General features: G+C 41.1%; 1 protein-coding gene and 1 long non-coding RNA gene across 2 annotated transcripts in view; one reads left to right on the top strand and one right to left on the bottom strand.

Moving 5' to 3' along the window:
- LOC139433704 (uncharacterized) overlaps positions 1–851 on the top strand; it is a 25,869-nt gene extending 25,018 nt beyond the window's left edge. Inside the window, exons 2-4 of the long non-coding RNA XR_011643092.1 lie at positions 118–224; positions 601–656; positions 769–851. This is a non-coding gene — a long non-coding RNA (uncharacterized lncRNA). The remainder of the gene's footprint in view (positions 1–117; positions 225–600; positions 657–768) is intronic.
- LOC117445775 (protein-glutamine gamma-glutamyltransferase K-like) overlaps positions 1–20,703 on the bottom strand; it is a 26,289-nt gene extending 5,586 nt beyond the window's left edge. Inside the window, exons 1-9 of the mRNA XM_034081637.2 lie at positions 20,616–20,703; positions 16,891–17,174; positions 16,622–16,813; positions 10,961–11,212; positions 9,997–10,115; positions 9,808–9,915; positions 9,196–9,373; positions 8,941–9,079; positions 8,153–8,345 (exon numbers count right to left, since the gene is read on the bottom strand). Coding sequence (XP_033937528.1) covers positions 8,153–8,345; positions 8,941–9,079; positions 9,196–9,373; positions 9,808–9,915; positions 9,997–10,115; positions 10,961–11,212; positions 16,622–16,813; positions 16,891–17,173 — 1,464 coding nt within the window. The 5' untranslated portion in view covers position 17,174; positions 20,616–20,703. The remainder of the gene's footprint in view (positions 1–8,152; positions 8,346–8,940; positions 9,080–9,195; positions 9,374–9,807; positions 9,916–9,996; positions 10,116–10,960; positions 11,213–16,621; positions 16,814–16,890; positions 17,175–20,615) is intronic.
- Positions 20,704–21,820: the final 1,117 nt, after the last annotated feature.

Raw genomic sequence — 21,820 nt, forward strand, 5'->3', positions numbered from 1 at the left:
AGCCAGCAGGTGGTGCTGTTACTTTTAGTTTCTTCTTCTTTTGTTAGTACCAGCCAGACCCATTTAATAGAAGAGTTACGACATCTCCGTTCACTCCAATGGACCACTTTTTTACAGCAATGGCGGATCGTGGAGCCTCTCAATCGTTCCCCGGAAGTTAGCGCCAAGGCTGGCAGAGCTGTGGAGTTGCAGCATAATACACCGTTCGTGACGGACTTTTAAAGGTAAGAAGAAGTTTAAAGATGTATATTGCGGATATTATCAGTACATCTGATTCAAATGAACATGTGTATTAAAGGATGTCAGTGGATTATCCCTAAATTAGTAGATTTAGGGAACGTTTACAGATAACAGATTAAGCTAGCATACCGAAGCAAGTTAGCAACACACGTTGAACAGCCTTTTAATTGTAAATTCCGTTCTCTCTATGTCATTTCGTCCAACATGTTGAATTAGAGAAGAGCGGCTTCTAAACGGGATTGTATGCGGGGGTGGAGGGAGTTAAATATTAGATAAATATAACTTTGGTGCGTGTAAGAGTGAGTGTTTTTAGTAGAGCCATATTGTGTCCTTGTGATTATGTATAATGTTGCAGCTCAGCTGATTCTGGATTGATGGCAAAGGGAGAGGGACTTAAGTGAGAGTGAAAACACAAGGTACGTTTAATACTACTGTTTTATATAAGTAAACACCTTATCTCCCCAAGGCAATAGGTGTGCTATATAGGTGTGTATAACCCTTTCTCCTGTCTGTTACTCCCTCTTTCAGCACAAGAACCAGAGGGGATTCAATGGAGCCTGAATACCTGCACTGAGAGCCTCACCCCGCACCCTGAGTCTCAACTCTGTGTTTTTCAAGCCTTTCCCTGTTTTTTTGTATTAAACAAAACATTAAGCTTCCCCAATGGTGTGGTTTTCGTTTTGTGAAAAAGTGCAAATGCAGTGTTTGTATATAAATCACATATTTTGTTGCTGTTGGTCGTGAAATTGCTCCTGCTGACTTGAGCCAGCCATTTTTTCCTCCGCTCTGTGTCAGTGGGGAAGCCGTATATTCGTACTCCTTTCTCTGAGCGATTTGAGCATCCCCAGGCAGCACAGCAAACCATGGTGGCGACTAGGAGGCAGCACAGCAAACCAGGACAACACGGAGGAAAAGGCACCGACAAACTGCATGATATGCTCTTCTATGTTTATTGAATTCCATGTATTTGCAATGGATGTTCCTAAAGCAACACATTTAACATCATCATCATCATCATATCCTGTCGGTCTCCTGTCCTTTCTGAAAGCCATAAAGACGACATTAGTCATTTAGATAACTTGTGTCCTCAATTACCAGGGGATTACTGAAACTACCATGAATTTAAGAAAATGGTAGAAATGAATCCAATCTGAATTTTAAAGCATTACTTTAGATCCCCTCCCTCTAAATATATCAATAAACATTAGAAAGTGATGCTCCTGACTACCATACAAGTTTAAGAAGATAATATTGGTTTGAAAGAATTCAAAGCTATAAATAAACAGCAACAGGCTCTTTAACCAAGGCACTGTTAGTAACATGTAAACTAGCTGTTCACACTAATCCTAATATCACTTAATATTAGCAAATTATATTTTATTTTTTAAAACATATTGATGTAAATACATACACATATCGATTTGTTGTATAAATATTGCAAATCAAAACCTTTATTCACTAATAATTACCAAAAATCGTAGTTCTATCTCCTGTTATCAATGCATTCACATTGCCCGCCATGAACTTCCGGGGAACGATCCCTCGTCTACATGAACCACGTGACGATAACCGTTTTTGGACTTCCGGTGTCGTAACTCTTCTATTAAATAGCTCTGGTACCAGCCAATGGCAAAGACTTACATTAAAAACACAGGAAGTGATACCCACATGTGAGTCGTGGTTGAAAGGGACAGAGAGGAGAAAATCATTGTTTGAATCTGCATCCATCCTTCTTTGCTATGTTGTTGAAAGCATTGCTTGTAAGTATTTTTGGCTTTTGTACGTATTCTTAAGAGGATATCAACGATTATTTTGAGGTTTCAATGTTTAAGTAGATTGCTATTCATTGGTGTTTGATGTATGGTTAGCACATGTTTTGTAGTGTGTATTACACAGCATTTTTGCATGTAAACATTTGATATGCATATTTTGTGATGTTTGTGAGTGACGTAATTAACCGTTGTATTATATATTTCTGCATCACAGCTAAATGTCTAATTTCAATGTATATTGTGTTTCTTTCAGTTTTACTCTGTTGTCTTGTGGATGTAAACATCTTATTAAAGAAGATAAACACTTGTCGAGGAGTTATCTGTCTGCATATCTGTACTCATAACGACAGTGAGGGCAGAACAGTAAAAAAGCAGATTCGTCTACATCATCAAAGTATCAGGTGGATACACACGTCAGTCTTCCCTAAGAAACTAAACATGTCTCAGCCAGGAGATAATGAATCAGTCCACACTCACGCATCAAAATCATCAAAGGGCTCCAGTAAGTCATCGGCCATCTTGGCTGCGGTCAATGCACGGGCTAGAGCGGAGGCAGCACGAGCCAGAGCGGCCTATGCTCAAAAGGAAATCGAATTGAGAGTAAAACAAGCAGATCACAGAGTGGAAGAAACACGTCTGGAGGCTACATTGGAAGCGCTTCATCAGGAACGCGATGCAGAGGCAGCTCTCGCTGAAGCTAATGTGTACGAGGATGCGGCAAGCGAAATAGAAGAAGACCGCATAAGCGTTCGCTTCCCACAGACATTTCACCCATTAGAACGCACAAGCGAGTATGTGAATGACCAATTTCTCCAAAATGAGAAATCAACTCCACATGCAGCCCTGAAGCCTAACGAGGCTCCAACGGACTTCACATTTAACCAACTAAAGCAGGAAGTTGAAATGCCTGACCCGAGATCTCCATACACGTTGCTGCCTTGCAAGAACAACGCAAACGACAGAGCATCTCAGCTACCTAAGAGCTTTGCAGTGCATGAACAACCACAATGGTCAAGTCCTCTGATTCACTCACAAGAAACCTCAAGTATTTCTGACCTTCCCAGATGTCTAGCTAGACATGAGTTGCTCACTGGAGGTCTTACAAGGTTTAACGACAAGCCAAGTGACTACTGGGCATGGAAATCCTCATTTGAAAATGCCATTCAAGGTCTACATCTAACAGCTAGTGAAGAGCTTGACTTGTTGACTAAGTGGTTAGGCAACAAATCCTCACAACATGCAAAACGCCTCAAAGCAGTGCATATTAACTACCCTTCCCTCGGTCTGAACAAAGTGTGGGAGAGACTTCAAGAGTGTTATGGATCTCCTGAGCCCTTAGAAAAGGCTATGTTTGATAGGCTAGAACAGTTCCCCAGAATTACCAACAAGGAGCCTCATCTGCTACGGGACCTTGGTGACCTACTGTAGAGATTGACTCTGCTAAGAGCGAAGGACACATACCAGGATTGCTGTACCTCGACACGGCATGTGGAATCCATCCCATAGATGATAAACTATAATTTGGCCTGCAAGAGAAATGGATGACGCACGGAACCAGATACAAACGCGATTATCCTGTGTCATTCCCTCCATTTTCGGTCTTTGCCACCTTCATTAAAGATGAGGCCAAAATGAGAAATGACCCCAGTTTCATGTCTATGGTTCCACCCACCTTCACGACCTTCAAAGCAGACAAGCATCTGGAAAAACACGACAAATGCTCAAAAAACCATTACAGACCCAAGCAAAGAGTGTCCCATTCACAAAAAACCTCATCCACTCAAAAAATGCAGGTTATTCCGGGAGAAGTCTCTGGAAGAACGGAAGGCTTATCTGAGACAACATCATATATGTTTCCAATGCTGTGCTTCTTCCACCCATCAAGCAAAGAACTGTAAGATGGAAATCCACTGTTCAGAATGTGAAAGTAACTCACATATCAGTGCTCTCCACGCTGGTCCTGCACCATGGGTGACACACAGGTGTGCAGGACCTGCCTTTGATCACGGCGGGGAGCAAGGCTCAGCTTCACCCATTGTCACCTCTACATGCACACAGGTGTGTGGAAATAAGATCGGTGGACACTCATGTGCCAAGATTTGCCTCGTTGATGTCTATCCAAAGGATCACTATGACAAGCGACTCAGAGCTTATGTTATCTTGGACGATCAAAGCAACAGGTCTCTGGCTAGATCTTCCTTCTTCGATATCTTCGGGATCGACAAAAACTCTTCTCCATACACTCTTAAGACGTGTGCAGGTGTTTCAAAGGTGACTGGGAGAAGAGCGAGTCATTTCATAGTGGCATCAGCAGATGGCCAATCCAGTCTGGCTTTGCCCACGCTTATCGAATGTGACATGCTTCCTGACAATCGAAACGAAATACCAACTCCTGAAGCCGCTCACTATCATCCACATCTCAAGGATTTTGCTACAGAGATCCCAGCACTCGATCCAAAGGCTGATATTCTGTTGCTACTTGGAAGAGATGTTATTCAGACCCACAAGGTGCTCGAGCAGCGCAACGGGCCCCTAAATGCTCCATTCGCACAGAAGTTAGCTCTGGGTTGGGATATTGTTGGTGATGTCTGTCTTTGCGGGGCTCACAACCCCGGACATGTAAATGTTCTCAAGACAAACATCTTGGAAAATGGAAGACCAAGCTACTTCCTTCCATGTCAAAACAGCATGCCGGTAAAGGAAAGTTTTGATTGCCAAGACCGCGACAGGATGGACTCTAAGGCAGACACCATGGGAGATACAGTCTTTTAGTCTACTAGCGCAGACGAGAAACCTGCCTACTCCATAGAAGAAAGAACCTTCCTGCAGATAATGGAGAAGGAAGTCTACCAAGATGACTTAAGCAGCTGGGTGGCTCCGTTGCCCTTCCGCTCTCCAAGACCACGTCTCCCCAGCAACAAACAGCAAGCAAGTCAACGCCTCTCCTCAGTTCGTCGCACGCTGAAGAAGCGACCTGAAACAAGACAACACTTTGTGGACTTTATGGAAAACATATTTGTCAGCGGTCATGCAGAACCGGCACACCCACTCAAAGAACATGAGGAATGCTGGTATCTTCCCTTATTTGGGGTTTATCACCCTCATAAGCCAGAACAAATCAGGGTGGTCTTGGACTCGAGCACTCAACACCATGGAGTGTCTTTAAATGATGTCCTTCTCACAGGCCCCAATCTCAACAGCCTGCTGGGTGTCCTTATACGGTTCCGCGAAGAGCGAGTGGCAGTAACTACTGACATCAAGCAGATGTTCTATTGCTTCTTGGTACGAGAAGATCACAGGAACTTCTTACGCTTCCTTTGGCACCGGAACAACGACTTGGAGCAACCCATAGTAGAGTACCGCATGAGAGTGCACGTCTTCGGGAACAGTCCATCACCTGCCGTGGCAAACTACGCGCTCAGAAAGGCATCCAAAGACCAAGAAGGAAGTGACTTTCAATCGAAACACCTAGTTGAGCATCACTTCTATGTTGACGATGGTCTCATCTCATTTCCATCGGGAAATGAGGCCGTTGCAGCTCTCAAGGTGGTCCAAGAAACGCTAGCTGCATCCAACTTAAAACTGCACAAGATAGCTTCTAACAGCATCGAAGTGAGGAAAGCCTTTCCAAAAGAGGATCTTGCAAAAGGCTTAAAAGACCTCGATCTTGGAGCAGACTTTCCACCCATGTTACGAAGTCTAGGAATAAGCTGGGACGTTACCACTGACGAGTTCACCTTCCAGATGTCCAGGGCAGAGAAACCTTACACTCGCAGAGGGGTGTTATCGACCTTAAATAGCCTCTACGACCCGCTTGGTTTTGAAGCTCCAGTCAGCATTAAAGGTAGAGCCCTGCTAAGAGAGCTTACAATGGAGGCCTGCGAGTGGGACGAACCCCTTCCTGAAAAGAAGCTTAAAGACTGGTGTGAGTGGAAAGACTCTATCAAAGATCTGGAACACGTCCGCATTCCAAGGACATACACTGCCATCCCCCTGAGCAGTTCAACACACAGGGAGCTTTGCATTTTCTGCGATACCTCTACACAAGCCATAGCAGCTGTAGCCTACATTAAAGTAACAGATGCAGAAGGCAAAAGTAAACTTGGATTTCTGTTCGGCAAGGCTAAGCTTGCGCCGCAACCAGAGGTGACAGCCATTGTGAACACAAGACCTCTCATCCCAGTGTCCACCCACCCAAGCTTTCCTATCATCTTAACACCAGCTACCCTTCTAACCCAGAAGGTTGGCATTCCATCAATACCTCCTGGTGACTTCAAATACAGTGACCTCTACAAACGCAAGTGGAAGCAGGTGCAACATCTCGCAAACAGCTCGTAAAATGGGTTGTAACTGCGTTACTGAGAATTGTAACGGGTAGTATATTACCTAAATTTCATTAGTAATGCGTTACTTTTTGCTGTAACGAAGTAATGTAATACATTACTGTAACTCTGTTACTTTTGTAACGCGTTACACCCAACACTGATAATCTGTCAACATGAAACAACAACTTAAATATCAGATGTTTAACCTACAGCACTCATGTAGGTTTAGTATGTTAGGGAAAACTGAACTTTATGGAAGTGCAGACAGAATATCTAGGGTGCTCCTCTAGAAATGAGTGTCATCTAGCTCTGAGGTTGCAGATTGTAAATACCCCTTTAAATGGGTCGGTGAACCTTCGATGGCCTTCAGGTAACGTAAAACACGAAAAGCTCTCTCTGAGGCCAGTGTTTGGTTCGTCCATTCTGGGTAACTAAACATGGTGCTGCAACATGACAGACTCTGGAAAAGGGATCTACTATCTAGAGGTGAAGGGCTCATTTTAAGCCAATGAACACACCTATTCTTAGTTCCAGGTGAATTAACACTAATGAACACATAATCAGGAATATAATATTTCTAGGGATGCACGATATTTATCGGCCCGATAATTATCGGTCCGATATTAGGAATTATGACGTCATCCCGATAAACCCGATACAAGTATTAATAGCCCCGATAATATACAATATATTTTTTGGGTACAAAAAAAGAAAAAAATACTGCGGTGGATTGGGATGAGGGGCGCTTGTTTTTCACTCGGCTCCTCCCGTTTTGCCAGTACTGTGGTATTGGTGGTTTAGGAAGAGGGGAGTTCTTCACACATCCAGCGCTCCCTAACTCATGCCTGGCTGTGACGTAAATGGTGGGCGGCCGTGAAGCCAGGACAGTAAACAAACATGTCGTCGGTGGTATGGGACTATTTCAAAGTTTCAGAGTTGGAAAGTTCGCTTGCTATTTGTAACAAATGTAATGCAGAAGTTCCACGAGGAGGGAAAAAGGCAACGAGCTACAATACTTCGAACCTGATCAGTCACCTGAAACATCGCCATCGCTACGATGGTGTGTTAAAAGCGTACGAAGACACCTGCGCTGCTAAACTAGCGGCAAATCCAAAGCCAGCTGCAAAGGCACCGGGGCTTTTATCTATCGACGAGGCTTTTGAAAAAGGCAAGAAGTTTGCCAGTTATGCAACTCTAGGCATATGCTCGAACCGGAGCTGCCTGGACGCTGCAATCATGGTGCGCACGATCCGTGCCGAGTGTGCTGACTTTTCGTACAATGTCCCACTGTCTGCTTCCTGCATAAAGTCAAGTGCTCGGCGCAGTTGTGGCGAAATGTCGCTCCTCTGTTTTCATTTAAACAGTTCCTTATATCTGTTAGCGCAGCTAGCTAGCACCAGATGCTAACAACAACAATGCACGTAAGGTCTCTCTCTCGCTCGCTCGTGCCACCCATACACACACCCTCCCGGTCCTCCAGATGGCCAGTCGGTGCCTGCCGGTGAGCGTGGAAGTGTGGTCTGCCACAAGCGGGCAGCAGGAGCGGGGCTGTCGGCATCAGCTTGTAGATGGTATTTTAAACTCAATGCGCTCTGAAACTACGGGGAGGCCAAGGAAAAAAAATACACATGCGTTAATCGCGTTAAAATAATTAGTGACGTACATTTTTTTTTATTATCGGTCTGGAGAAGCAGGAAGTTATCGGTATCGGTTTCAAAAAACCAATATCGTGCATCCCAAAATATTTCCCATCTATTTATAAATCCTCCTTAATCCTACACACTGCTCCCAAAGTAAAAAACATATTCCACAAACCTCAGCGAACACAAATGGGATGTCATGTTTCAGGAAGACCTGTCCATTGCGTACTGCAGTGAGAGACGCCGGGCCACAGCGGAAGGTGCCCTGGCTCGTCTCCTGAGGCGTGGCGTCCACAGCTTGCCAGCCTCCGTTGCCTGCAGGCAAGTCTGGACGCGCCATCCAGGCATCGTTCCACACATGGAAGTTCCTTCATAAAAATACTTAAAGGTCAGGCTTCATAAATCTACATTTGGCTAATTTAATAAAAATAACTTTTGTCGTATTTGTTGGAACTGGCACTGAGTTCATGAGACAGATCTAGAAATAATCAGGTTCCTTTCTACCGTAGAGGGCGCTGCTCATGGACTCCTCAAACTTTCAAAAAAGGCAGTGTTGATCAAATGTGGGGTACAAACTTTCATTTACAGCTTCACAGTACACTTTGTGGCAACATTTAACAAGTAAGAAATAAACTATATGAAAACCTTGTTTTGATATTGGATCAGCAGTTTGCCATTTAGATCGGAGTTCACGACATTGAGAAACAGACTCATTGGTCCTGTTTGTTGATTTAATTTGACACAGTGGAATCTTACAATTACCATACATTTTTTTAGTAACATTGTGGAAGGGGGAATGACGTTTTTTTTTACAGATTATTTGTCACTTGCTCTAGTGTCAGGATATCGTTTTAGCAAATATCACAACAAATTACTAAGAAAAGGTTACCAAGTGCTGGTTTAAACTACAGAGTGAAACCTGCCAAGATGAGGCAGCATCACAGTGATGGTGACAGGACATACCAGATAGAGTCAGCATTGAGGAGCTCCATAGGCTCCAGGCTCTCGTCCAGGTATACGTCTGTTGTCAAGGAGACGTCTGTGTCATGAGCTGAGCTGAAGTTGGTCACAGTTCGACCGGGAATGCCTAAACAGCGTAAGACTGAAAATATACAGCACCAGTCGTCAATATCTGTTTGAATCTCCCTGTCTGTTACACACATACACAAACACATGTCTCATGAAATGGTGATAGGAAAAGAAAAACTGTCCGCTCACCTGTGGTGAATACTCCAGCAAAGACCCAGCATTGGCCATACTTAACAGGGTTTCCATTGTTTTTATGATATTCCTTCAGGATTTCCACACTTCCACTCCAAACTGTTGGACTAGTCCCAGCCGAATAGTTTCCAGACCAGTCTCCTTCCACGACACCTAGGTCATCTGGGGAGTTGATCTGGATAAGTGAAATATTGGGTTGTTGTTTTTTTAAACCAAGTTTTCCATTTGGCAGGAACATGAACACAGTAACACTTCAGATTGTTTGGTACCACTTACAATAAGACTACCCTTATAAAGGGTTTACGAATAGTTTGTAATTGATTTATTAATTAGGTTGTGAACACTTTATAAATCATGAATAAGCTTTTATAAGACATGACATAAACAGGGCAACTGTGACCGGTTGCTTGCCAAATAGTGAGCCCACATTTATCTGTACTGCTAAGTGTTTGGCTACTTAGCTTACTTCGTCTTCTTCATCAGCCAGCATCCTTGGTATCTGTTGTTCACTGAGTTGATTCTCGTTAACTAAGTAGCTAATATAAGGCTTAGTCATCTTGCCAAATGTTAGAACTTTTCAATTGTTAAAAAGAGTAAACGCAGTCTCACCATGGCTGAGACCACTCGCACCACATTAATCGGGTCTCCCCACCCTGACGGAGGAGTTCCACTCTTTTCCAGGACAAAGATACAAGCAGCAAGAATCCCATCTTGGAACTGAAAGCGAAACAGAGAGCAATTAAGTTTCTACTGCTTAGTCTATTAACAAAACACTTAAAGATCGAACAACCCCCTCACCTGTCCATAGTCCCAGGTCCGCACTCCAATTTGATCCATGGTGCCATAGTAGATTTTTCCGATATCATTCAGGACATATTCCTGCCTCTCGTCTTCAGCATCCATGAACACTGTGTCATCTGACAGTGAACAAGTACAAAGTATCAATAACTTTAGATTTTTGTATACATCTCACAATTGTATATGATTTTTAAATGTAACTTAGACATTTAAACTAGAACAAAAAGCACTTAGGAGAGTGCAGATCTACTGTAAGAGAGGCTTTTCTTTAGTCTAGCCATTTGTCAGCAGTCATTGACAGAACAAGAACATAGAGATACCTACATGTAGTCATAAAAGTGGACAAAATAATTATTGGCAGACAGGTCCAGTAGTATTCACGATAATGTGTAGACAGTCAGAGAGTAGACATTTCTTAAAAAATGAACACTGTTGTAGCCATGTCGAGATCAAAAGCCCGACAGGGGAATTTATTGAGGCTGAAATTGTCCTATTATGTATTTCAGAGTAAATGGCATAAAAAACCCATTTGTTCTTCTTGGTTGGGTTTTTTCTTAGAGGAATAGTTAGACATATTGGGAACGTAGAGGTATTTGCTTTCATATGAATAGTGAGATGAGAAGATTATGGTCTGTCTGTCTGTTAAATACACTGAAAAAACTGAAACGTTGACTTTAATTAAATGTATTATGGCAACATATTTCACATAACTGTATTAGGCTAGTCTATTAGCATAGCTTAGTATAAAGACTTAAACTGGGAAACAACTAGCCCAGCATTTCACAAAATCAACCAATAAGCACCTCTTAAACAAACTAAATAACATTTTATACCTTTACTTCATGGTTATATGACTGTATTGTAATGTCTTTCTGCTAGTTTTAATACCCTTTGTAGTATATTAACCTGACAAACATATACCATGTGTGTCTTAGATGCTTTATTTTTGTAATCCCATATTTACCTTCACACCAGGGGTTGAACAGCATAAGGATGTCATTAGCAGGGTCATGTGTAGAAACTGCCTGGCCGTTTGCACAATGTGTCTCCACTATTATTTGATATCGGCCAATGAGCGCCGTGGGGAGAGAATTCACAGACAGCTTCATCCTTTTGTCATCCTGACTCACAATTGAAGCCTCCCAACGATTGCCCTCCAACTCCTCCACCAAAGGGACGATTACATGGGTTCCTTTTGACACTGTTGGCAGCGGCCCTGAGAAAGGAAAAGAAGACATGTCAATGAAGAAGTGGAAACAACCCAGTCTCACGGCATTTCGTGTTATAGTCACGAAATTAATCTAATTCCTTATATTTATTATAGCACTTTTCCAGATGCTCAAAGCGCTTCACAAATACACATTACACATACATGCAATGGTCATGCACTGTGGACAATACCCACAGGAGCAAATCCGGGTGAAGTGTCTTGCCCAAGGACACAACGGCCTGACGCAGTGGCAGTGTTCACCAACACGATTTCCCCCTTTTTTTCGTGTCACACGGAACGATTTTAAAAGCAATGTATTTCTATTGGTAATAAGTGTCGTGCCTACACCACGTCTTTTTGTCCAGTCGGGTCTTGGAATACCAGAAGCTGTGTGGTTCGTAACAAAAATGTCTTACTCAATATCTTTCCCTAAGCCTAACCCTTTTATTTTAAATTGTATAATGTTGGAGTTTTGTTGCCGTCTGTGAGGAAAAGAAATGGCTCAGTGCCCAGAATACTGGCATCTGTATTTTTTTGTATCTGTTTTTCCTTCTTATTGTTATTATTTACATTGCTTTTAATATTGTTCTGTATGACACGAAAAAAATGGAGAAATCGTGTTGGTGAACACGAATCAATAGATTAATTTCGTGACTATAACATGAAATGCTGTGAGACTGTTGGTGAAAATCTAGTGTTCATGACATGCCCCAAAAAAAAAAGTAAAACAGGTTTTTTCCCCTCAATAGGCCTCGCTCAATCTTAACCACACCTGCATTCCTATCTTGTTAGGTAAACAGAGTCTATACAAAGATTCCAGATGAGCTTCATGATATATGCATATGCACACATACACGCACACATACATGTTATAATAGCAGTGCAGCTGTGCTACAAACAGTTATCCTTGGCAGAAGTTTAGCTGCAGTTCCTGCATTGGCATGAACAATGCTAATGTTTAAGGCGGGGATCTGCATCCTCGGTTTAAAGAGAAACACTAAAATCTTTAATGGGCCCTGTGTTTTCTATGTTTAAGAAATTCACCTCTAAAGGGAGTAAGGAAAACTCACAACTCTCCCTGATTGTTATCTCTTTCCTCACTGGGTGTGGCCTTGGTCTTTTTTGGCTTACACGTGTCTAAACTATGATGCAATTTCAAGATTTCATTTGTACAGACTGACAAATGGTTGTGTGTGAAAATAGGAATCTGCAGCTGCCTTGAAGGAAAGGAATGAAACAACCATTGTAAAACTGTCAATCACTGTGGTACTTTTGTTGGCGCTTTCCTCCGCTTTGCTTTCTACATGTGCATAAGCAATATCAAAATAATAGCAACGTTTCATGAACTTTATACTGAATACATCCCATTCCCTAGAGGGTGAACCCAAAGGATGTGTGAAGACCTGCAGATAGTTTTTCATAATTGAATGGAGGCTGTCTGTGCAGCAGGGGTGCAAAGGCACGGGTAACAACAGCCTGAATTCCTGCTTGAAGCAATATACTGAAGCAACCTTTGTGTTGAAAGGTGCTATTTAAACAGACTTGGCTTGCCTTGCAGCAACAGCTTGTAAAAAAACTTTGATACAAATTAGCAAAAAAAACTACCATTCTTTAAACCTTGCATGTTTCCTCAGTGTTAAGGAATGTACATGGGGTAAAATACGATTTCCTCTCATGGATTCACAGTCTCTGTACATGAGACGGGGTAATTCTTCTCTGCAAGCTTCACTTGTGTTATATCTATAATTGTAGGATCTATATTGGTCTGCATCCTCTCGACATAAAGACATAGAGAGAGACAGCAGAGACAGAGGCAGTTGGTGTGCCAGCATCAATGGTAAATTGTCTGCAGACTGGATTTTTAGTTAGAGTAAGACTGAGGATTCGGCATTCGTAAAAAAAAACTCTCTCCCCTGGAGCATAGCAACTGTTACCATAGCAATAGTAACCAAAAATCTCTCACTCCCTCTCACTCTCCCTCCTAATCTATCCATCTCACACACAAATGCTACACAATCTGAATACACACACAGGGAGCCAAATTACCGGTTTAAACCTCAAACTTCTTGCTTCATTTAGTTTCCTCCTGGAGCTCTAAAACCGTCACCATCCTCTTTACGCTTTGACTGCCTAAAGAGGGAGGTCTTAATTATCATGTGCAGCTCGGCAGAGGTTTCCACGAGGGTCAGGCTGGACTGCCTCCATCCAGTTTCACACTTGGCTTTCCTAGATCAGAGGCCATTCATGTGGGAAATCTATATCTAGCAAATTAGTATTCATAAATGGGGCGAAGCCTGCGAGCTAGTTCAGGCAGTCAACTCGAGCACTTATGCTGCATTCATACATAACGCCCCTTACCACTCTGCAACCAACCAAACAGAGTCTCCTTAATATGCCGCTCTATTTAACCTGCCAGATATCTCTCCATGCATTGCTTACTGCTGCTATTGCTGCAGCTACTTCTACGTCGCTGCTGCTTGCTGCACCACCACCACCACCATTTGTCATTCAAATACAGTAGATAGCCTTGTAGTTGCACTGTATAGGCAAATTGCTGTTTGACCAACATTAGCAGCCTTTGAACTGTGAATAGTTCTGTGAGAGGATACAAAGTAGTAGAGGCTAATGTGAGTGTAAAAATACTTTGGTTACTATTGTGATATCGCTTTTTATTCAAAATGAATCTCGGTGAAGCAGATCAAGGACATGCTTCTTGAGGTAGGATCGTTATTTAGAGTTGTCATTGAAATGCAAGTTGTTGGCAGTTCAGAATATATTAATTTAGGTAATTTCTCTTTTTTTCCTTTTTCAAAAATAGCACAATGCAATTGAAGTACGCAGAGAACTATAGCCATCCGCTGCCTTGTCGTGTACCTTGGAGAAAAGGAAGAGGACCTTTTCAAGGAGTTTAGTGACGTAATTCAAAATCTTGAAATAACATAAAATCCATGGGCACAGTGTAAAAACAGTGTCAGTTACATTTTGAAGCATATTGCACTTTTGGCCACACCCCAATCAATAATATCTTAGCAACGTTCAGCATGGATAGGTGTTGACAGCAATGGCATGGGAAAAGGATTGTGTAACATTTGAAAAGTGGCTTCTGCTCTTCACTTAACCAGTTCACATATTGTATGGAACCTGCAAAAAATATGAAAAAAACTTGCACGGTTGTGATTGACAAAATCTGTCCACATGCATTTAAACACTAGGCAAAGTACTCAAAAGCACCTCTGTGTGCCTTCAGGACCACATTGCCATGACGACACACACATGCAGACTCAATAGGTGAAAACAATACCAGCGTTGCTTTAGCAGCTGGTAATAATGGCTCTGAATTCGCTAAGAGTGACAATTTAAAAAGTATGCATTACTTAATTCATTATCTCTGATGCGCTAACCTATTATTTAATGTGCTTCAAAAGGACATGAATATCGCCTTCATCAGTGACCGGTCCACCCAGGATCTGACCATACGATGGCAACCATCGTGGTTGAGGGAAACAAATGAATGAGCATTCTGCATTAAATGTGTTCATACTGTTTGAAATAATGACTGTAGACAGTGCAAACATCTTTGATACATCTTTTGTAAAATTGATGTGTGTGATCTGCAGATTGGTGGCCATTGAGAGTTTGTTTCTGTAGTTTTACAAAAACTTTACAGATTTTACATATTTGGCACTGGTTTTAAATATGCAAAGGCCTCTAACTTCAATGTGATGGCAGCATGTATTTGCTGTGTCCTCATGTCCCATGGTAATATGGCTAATGTGTTTATTTATTATTTGTGGGGCAATTTAAATTTGTGTTATTTATCTTTTTTTTCAAGATTTAAATGAAGCTCAGCGCAAGTTCTTTCAGGAAGACTGGGTGTATATACATTCACTCTGCAGCTGCATATAATCAGCTCATCACAGGCGTTCTCTTTAACCTATTACATTTCACCTCATTCTCCAGCAGCCAATCAACGTGCTGCAAACAAACTATAAAATGGTTCTCCTCTCTCCTGCAGTCAGCTGTGATTTCAGGTGTCTTATCTTACTGTATGGCATGTGCCAATACATGTTCAAACAAAATGAATTCTCTCCTGATTGAAATATCATGTGTTGAAATAAACAACTGCAGTTCAAAATAAAAAGTGAATTGCCTAATATTTTTGTTGTGGAATCAATTAATTTCTTTCTTTAAAGGCAAAAACATGAAAAAGCTAAGAAAAAAAACTATTGAATACAATAGATTTGGAGCAACTTAATTTATAAATGGTTGTCAACTTAAAAACGTGTGTTCACAATGATGGTAATTAAGTACATACTACTTAAAATTCCTTTTAAATCATGTGGAAAAACTTAATCTTTTGAGTAATCAACTTCAAAACTTGTGTTTATAATACCAATTATTAAGTAAGTGGTAATTAAAAACACCTCTGATTGTAGAGGAAAAGCCTTCTCCCCTAACTCAAATAACTTTGTTGCTTTGAGACAATTTCATTAGAAGTTGTCTTAACTTAATAAACATTGATTCAAACTGTTGCGTTGATTTTATTTGTTGAGCCAAGGCATTTGTTTTTAGAGTGCAGCTTCCACCTGTAGGCTTGGGTTTTTTTTTCTCGTTTTTTTGCCTAAATCCTACCGGCCCACATTTGTCAGTGTTCCAGCCACTCCCTGGAGTGTGTGCACTAGATTGATGCATTTAACTTCAACATTTAAAAAAAAAAATCTTCCCGGGGGACCTTCCCCCGGACCCCCCTAGAGGAGGTTAGGTCCACCACCTGCCCACATCCCCTGTTAAATTGTCTTACCCACATTGAGGATGCTGCCTACGCCCATGTTTTATTCCATGTGTCAAGTCAGGCAAATTGGGTCCAAATGTTATTGCATCAATGATCTGTTAACATTAAAATCACTAAATATATGCTGTAACTATTGTGCTCTAGGCAACTCAAGGGCTCAGGTAATGTGATTACTATTTGAATAATGGTCCAAAATAACATAAAATGCATAGGGTTTTTTGTTAAGTAACATACTTTCGTCGCCGGCCGGCCGATACATGCCGTGCATTAAGTGGGCTGTCTGTCAATTAATCCCTGGGCCACTTTTTCCCCCCAGTCCGCCCCTGATCATCACTCATCGTGCTATGTATATCTGTGGAGTGATGATGCCCGAGCCTAGTCGCCAAACTCATATGCTGCTTCTAATAAACATGTTAAAGAAACACGTGAGTTGTCTGACTGAACTGTTGCTGTATAAAATGGACTCATGTATTTTGTTGATGGGAAAGTCTATCTTTACATTTTCTTATTTCTATGTATAACCATAAAACAAAGGACACTTTATGGGTCGTAAAAGTGAACTACAGTGTTCAAATCTCCAATTAGCAAACAGTACATGGTTTCTTTCTAGAACGCGGACTAACCTGTTTTAAGATCGAGGTGAAGTTTGTCAGTGCTGGGGTCAAAGGGTCGAGACAGAGTAATCCACATATGGAAATTCTGTCCTCTGCGAATAATAAAGGCGTCACTTTGGTAGAGGTCGGTGTGGTGCTGTGTGCGGTTCTCCCCTGATTTGCCTTTCATCAGGTCTATTGATTTCACATTGAGGAGGAGTTCTGCAAAACAAGAACAGTTGTTTAAGAGTGGAGTCCATCTCACTGCTGGTATTTACTTTGTTTATTAAATAAGTTACCATCAAGCTCGCTGTCACCAGCATCAGGCTTCTTATCGTCTGTCTCTTTATCCAGGTCATCAGTTACTGTAATCAAAGTGTCTGTAATGTCGACGTCATCTCGCTGGGGACAGCAGCACGGGCAGATTTTACGCAGCCATGTCTGGCCTGCATTTCCCTGCTCAGAATTGTCTTCCTCTGAGGCTTCCTTTTCTTCCTCTGTGTCCTCCCCAAATCCAAACGTGACCATAGGAAACCGACCCACTGCAGACCGGTCTCTGATTGATCGCGTCGATACAGGCATCCTGAGAAAAAGGTAAAACACAATGAGGAAATCTAAAGCTTTGTCATTGAATATGCATCCATTTCATTAAAGACAACACCACATATGAGTGAAGTTCTTAAGGTATTTTTCTTTAAAAGAGGTAACCACTTACTACTCCTTGTATTTTTGACAGATTACAGATATGATAGATTATTAGATCCCACAAGCCATCAAACTCCTGAATAAATGATGGCTAGTACGCACTGTTTACCCAGCTGGTCTGGCCCTGTCCCCCCCTATTTCGCAAATGAGGGCCTATAGGCCCCTTGTCTGCCGATATCTGATTTTCTTATGTCTGTTTATTTTTATCTGTGTCTATGTTGTTGTCAGTGATGTATTGTCTTAACTTTTTAAATGCCTCTGTGATGTGCTGCAACTCATTTTCCCCTCGGGGACTAATAAACGAATACTATACTAGATTAAGGGTTTTGTTGTTATCCAATCTGGATTTCTTCTTGTATTTATCAAATTGGTGATTTATTGTGGGGTTCTTTTCTACATTAGCAAGTGCAGTATTACCCCTAAGTACCCCAGGTTGGGAATCTTTGATCTTTTTAGAGACACGTATTGTTATAGTGTCATATTAATATCCCTCATATATGTTCATTTAACTAAAAGGTATTGATACAAATAAATACGTAAAACTGAATTGACTGTTCTGACATGATAATTATGTAACCCATAAGAAGCTGATCATTGCTGATTTGAATGATAAAGATCACTTGTACAGTACAAACAACACATAAATAGTCATTTATCCACTATTTCTGCTGCTAAACAGAGAACAAATCATACAACTATGCTTATTTGTTATTTTGATCTGCGTACACACAGATAATAATCCCTAATGGCATTAGACAGAAAGGCTTCTTTCTCTCAGGATTAATCCTGAGCTGATTCACTGATGCTTAATATTACATTATCTCATTTATTAAATTAGTGAAAGCCTCCTGGGGGTGAGAATGTGCTTTGATTCACAACTGTGCCATTAAACAAATGTAATTTCTGTGTTTAACCACCACCACTATGCTTTGCCACCAAAGATAAGCGTCACATTTCTTTGAAGAATCTGCACATGAATTCCGCTAAACTTCACGGCACAGTGATTCAAATCCAACCTATTTCCATCTTACTTTCTCCCTCCACCCATTTTCCTGAGCCTTAGCTCACTTCCCTCTGATGTTACTTTCTAGCAGAAATGATAGCTTCAAGAAAAAGCTACAAAGCCACTGAAACCTTTCAAAGACTCACTTTAGAGCTAGCTTGGCAACAGTGATTGTTATTTGGTTACCAAACAGACTCCGATGAAGCAATAGTGGGACTGTCAATGACTTCACTCTTTATTCTTATGCCAATGAAGTTAAGACACTAAATCCCAGACAACCTTGTAGGTGTGGGAGCTCCTCCTCCTCCTGCAGCTCAGGATAGTGCGTCAGACGAGCCCAGAAGAAGCTTAACAAAACAATGTGCATAAAGTAAATCCATAACAACCTGATAAACACGCCTACTACATTGTGTGTTCGTTCGCATGTTTCAGCTTTGAGTAGTTTCTTCTTTCAGAGCAGCACAATGTTACATTTCACATTGTTGATTTTGCTATCATGGATTTTAAAAACTCTTCACACTGTGAACAAAACTAAAGTCCATGTGGACCAAACTGTGAATTACTTTTTAACTGCTTTCACACAAAACACATTTTCACACAAAACACAATTTTCGTAAAACCATGAACTCTTTCCCAATTCATACTTAACAATTACAAAAGGCTATATATTTGCAGCACATTTTCCAAGTGATCACACACGTTGCCAAACACGTTTAAATCTGAAATTGGCGTGAACCATGGAACAATCAAACGTCTAATTATATTGTAATTACAACAACATTTACTACAGTAATAATTAATCATTGTAATCAATCAAGGTGTGGCCAAATGCAGGAAAGAGGGAGGACTGAAACCTTAAAGAACTGTAATGTGTGAGGTAATACTAAACATGTCGTCATTGTTTAGTATGTCAATGTCAACTACTGTATATTCCGTTAGTTAAACACAGTTTGCTAACTCCAAATCGCATTCAATAAAGCAGATAGGACAGGGACTTTTATACTCTCATCTGCAAGTCTCCACATAGATTTTGGAAACCTCAGTGGGTGGGTGAAAGTTTACTGCAGAGTGGGACCTCCAAACTGCTTTAGTAAATGACGATGCAATCCACCACAGCACCTGCCTCAGTGCCAAAAGATATAATGTGGGGAGAGGAGGAAGAATGTGTGGAATTGAGGTCCATGTGTTTGAGGTTACACTTAGATTGCAAAAACAGAGACACACCCACACAAATTAACACAACCTTCTCACTGCATCCATTAACGGGATAAATGAACTATGAAATGTTTGCAATGCACTGTAAACTAACACAGTGAGACGAGGAGATACAACTCTCACCAAGCTGTGCAGAAATTAGAGCGACATGTTGTGGACGATAAGACGACCGACAGCTGAACCTGCAATGATATGAGATTTATCGCTTCATCATCCTACGTATTACATTCAAACTACTCAGAGACGACTTCCCTCTGGGCCTGGCACATGTTTGGGTGCCTGCATGTGCAGATGGGGCAATTCTGATCAAATGTTAAAAAAGTAGGTCTTACGTCACTCCCATGATTTTAGCAGCAGAAAATACCAATGTGCTATTCATCGCTGGTTAACAATTTCCTCCAGGAGGGTGGAGATCCAGTAAGCATCCCTCTGCTACACTTATGATCTGATGCAACGGGGCCTTGGGGGTCAGTCATTTCCAACCAAAACAAGGAACACAAAGGGACATTCTCATGTGACGTCAGAATAAAAGCATTCACAGAGTTCAATTTGAACACAAACCCAGTTGTATTTGAAACTAAGCCAAGTTAATGTGATGCATTCCTTTACACATTAGCCTACTGTTGCTTTAGTATAAACATGCTTTGCTTTACATGATTAGACATGAACCACATATTTGTGGCAGATGTTTGACAGCTCTATGTTGCAGGGCATCACAGCAGATATAATATATGATGTACTGTATGTGAGGAAAAACAACCCTTCCAGACACAAAGTGCAAAATAAATGAATAATATTTATAATATCCAAAATCCAAAATCCAAATCCATTCAGGAAAACAGATGAACATTAAAAACACAGTCTTTTAAATCATGCATAAGATGGCACTCTTTTAGACTATTGTTTGCATAATCTAGACAGCAAAGACATAATAATGCACATTTTGTTATGACCTGTCTCCTTTTCTTGATATAAAAGCACATTATTTTTGGCATTATATCTGAGAGTAGACTGCTCAGGAGAAAAGTTTGAAAGTAAGTTATCGTTAACAACATAAAGTCATAAATCAAAGACCAGATGGCTGTATATAGAGAGAGATACCTGTGAAACAGCTCGTTCAAACTCGCTCAGTTCAGAGGCAGATGAAATGAGACAAAACAGACTGGAGGAGGAAATCTTCTGTGCGCCGTGTCTTTGTGTTTGACAGACTACGAGTTCAGAACTCCTTTAAGTAAGAGAGTGAGGGCACGCCTTCCTGCAGCACCAACAGCAGTCAGATATTTTGCCAAAAGAAACAACTAAAACTGTTACAGTTACAAGAGAGAGAGAGAGAGAGAGAGAGAGAGAGAGAGAGAGAGAGAGAGAGAGAGAGAGTAAAGACATGTAAGTCAAAACTCATTCTAGTGAATATTACCACACTTTTCCATAATCTGGTTAACAGTTTCTACTTGGGCTTGTGTATTAATGTTGGTAAGGGCACTCTGGAAAACTGTATGCTACCTATCAATGGCTATTCCTAATGATAAAGTATTTCCGACATTATAATAACTATTTACTAATCCATACTAATAAATGACAATTGAATGGATATTACAATCAAATGCTCATAGCAGGATGGTCAATGTGTTGGCTTCTTTTTTGTGTAGGCCTACTTTAAACATTTCAATACATAGTGATTCTCTCCATTTTCTTTTGCAAATAATAAAGGCAAACATTTGCCTTGATCATATGAGGGGGTTAGAAAAGTAAACCATTTATTATTATTAGCAATAGTTTTGGATGCAATCCTAATTAAGCGTGTACACCATTCTCATTTTGAATGTATAAATGTACTCATAGATTTAGTAGTATCTAGGCCATACCAGACTATATTCAGGTAATTAGGGTAACTTAGTTCAACATTCGAAAAGGAGATGAAAAAAGAGGGTTGTCTATATCTAAATATTAAATCATATCGGCGTTTTTCTTAGAATACATTTCACTCGTCATACAAGGAAGAGGAAAGAAAAAGTATGACTCCGATCCTTCAGATTTCCCAGTCATGAGTCAGCCAGCATGCACAATGATTAAAACATCTGAACGGTATTCAGCCATAATTGATATGAATCACACCTGCTTTTCATACTCTGATGGTTCCAAAATGCCTACCATACTTGCCAACCTTGAGACCTCAGAAATCGGAAGCATTTCCAAAACCACCGTGGGGGGGGGGGGGGGGGGGGGGGGTGTTCGCCGGAGCTGTATTAGATTAACATTATCATGCTTATTGTAGTTGTAAGTAAGTGCACTGTCTTGCGGCCTGTACT

The sequence above is a fragment of the Pseudochaenichthys georgianus genome, chromosome 4 (genome assembly GCF_902827115.2).
Source record: "Pseudochaenichthys georgianus chromosome 4, fPseGeo1.2, whole genome shotgun sequence".
NCBI classification, from domain to species: domain Eukaryota; kingdom Metazoa; phylum Chordata; class Actinopteri; order Perciformes; family Channichthyidae; genus Pseudochaenichthys; species Pseudochaenichthys georgianus.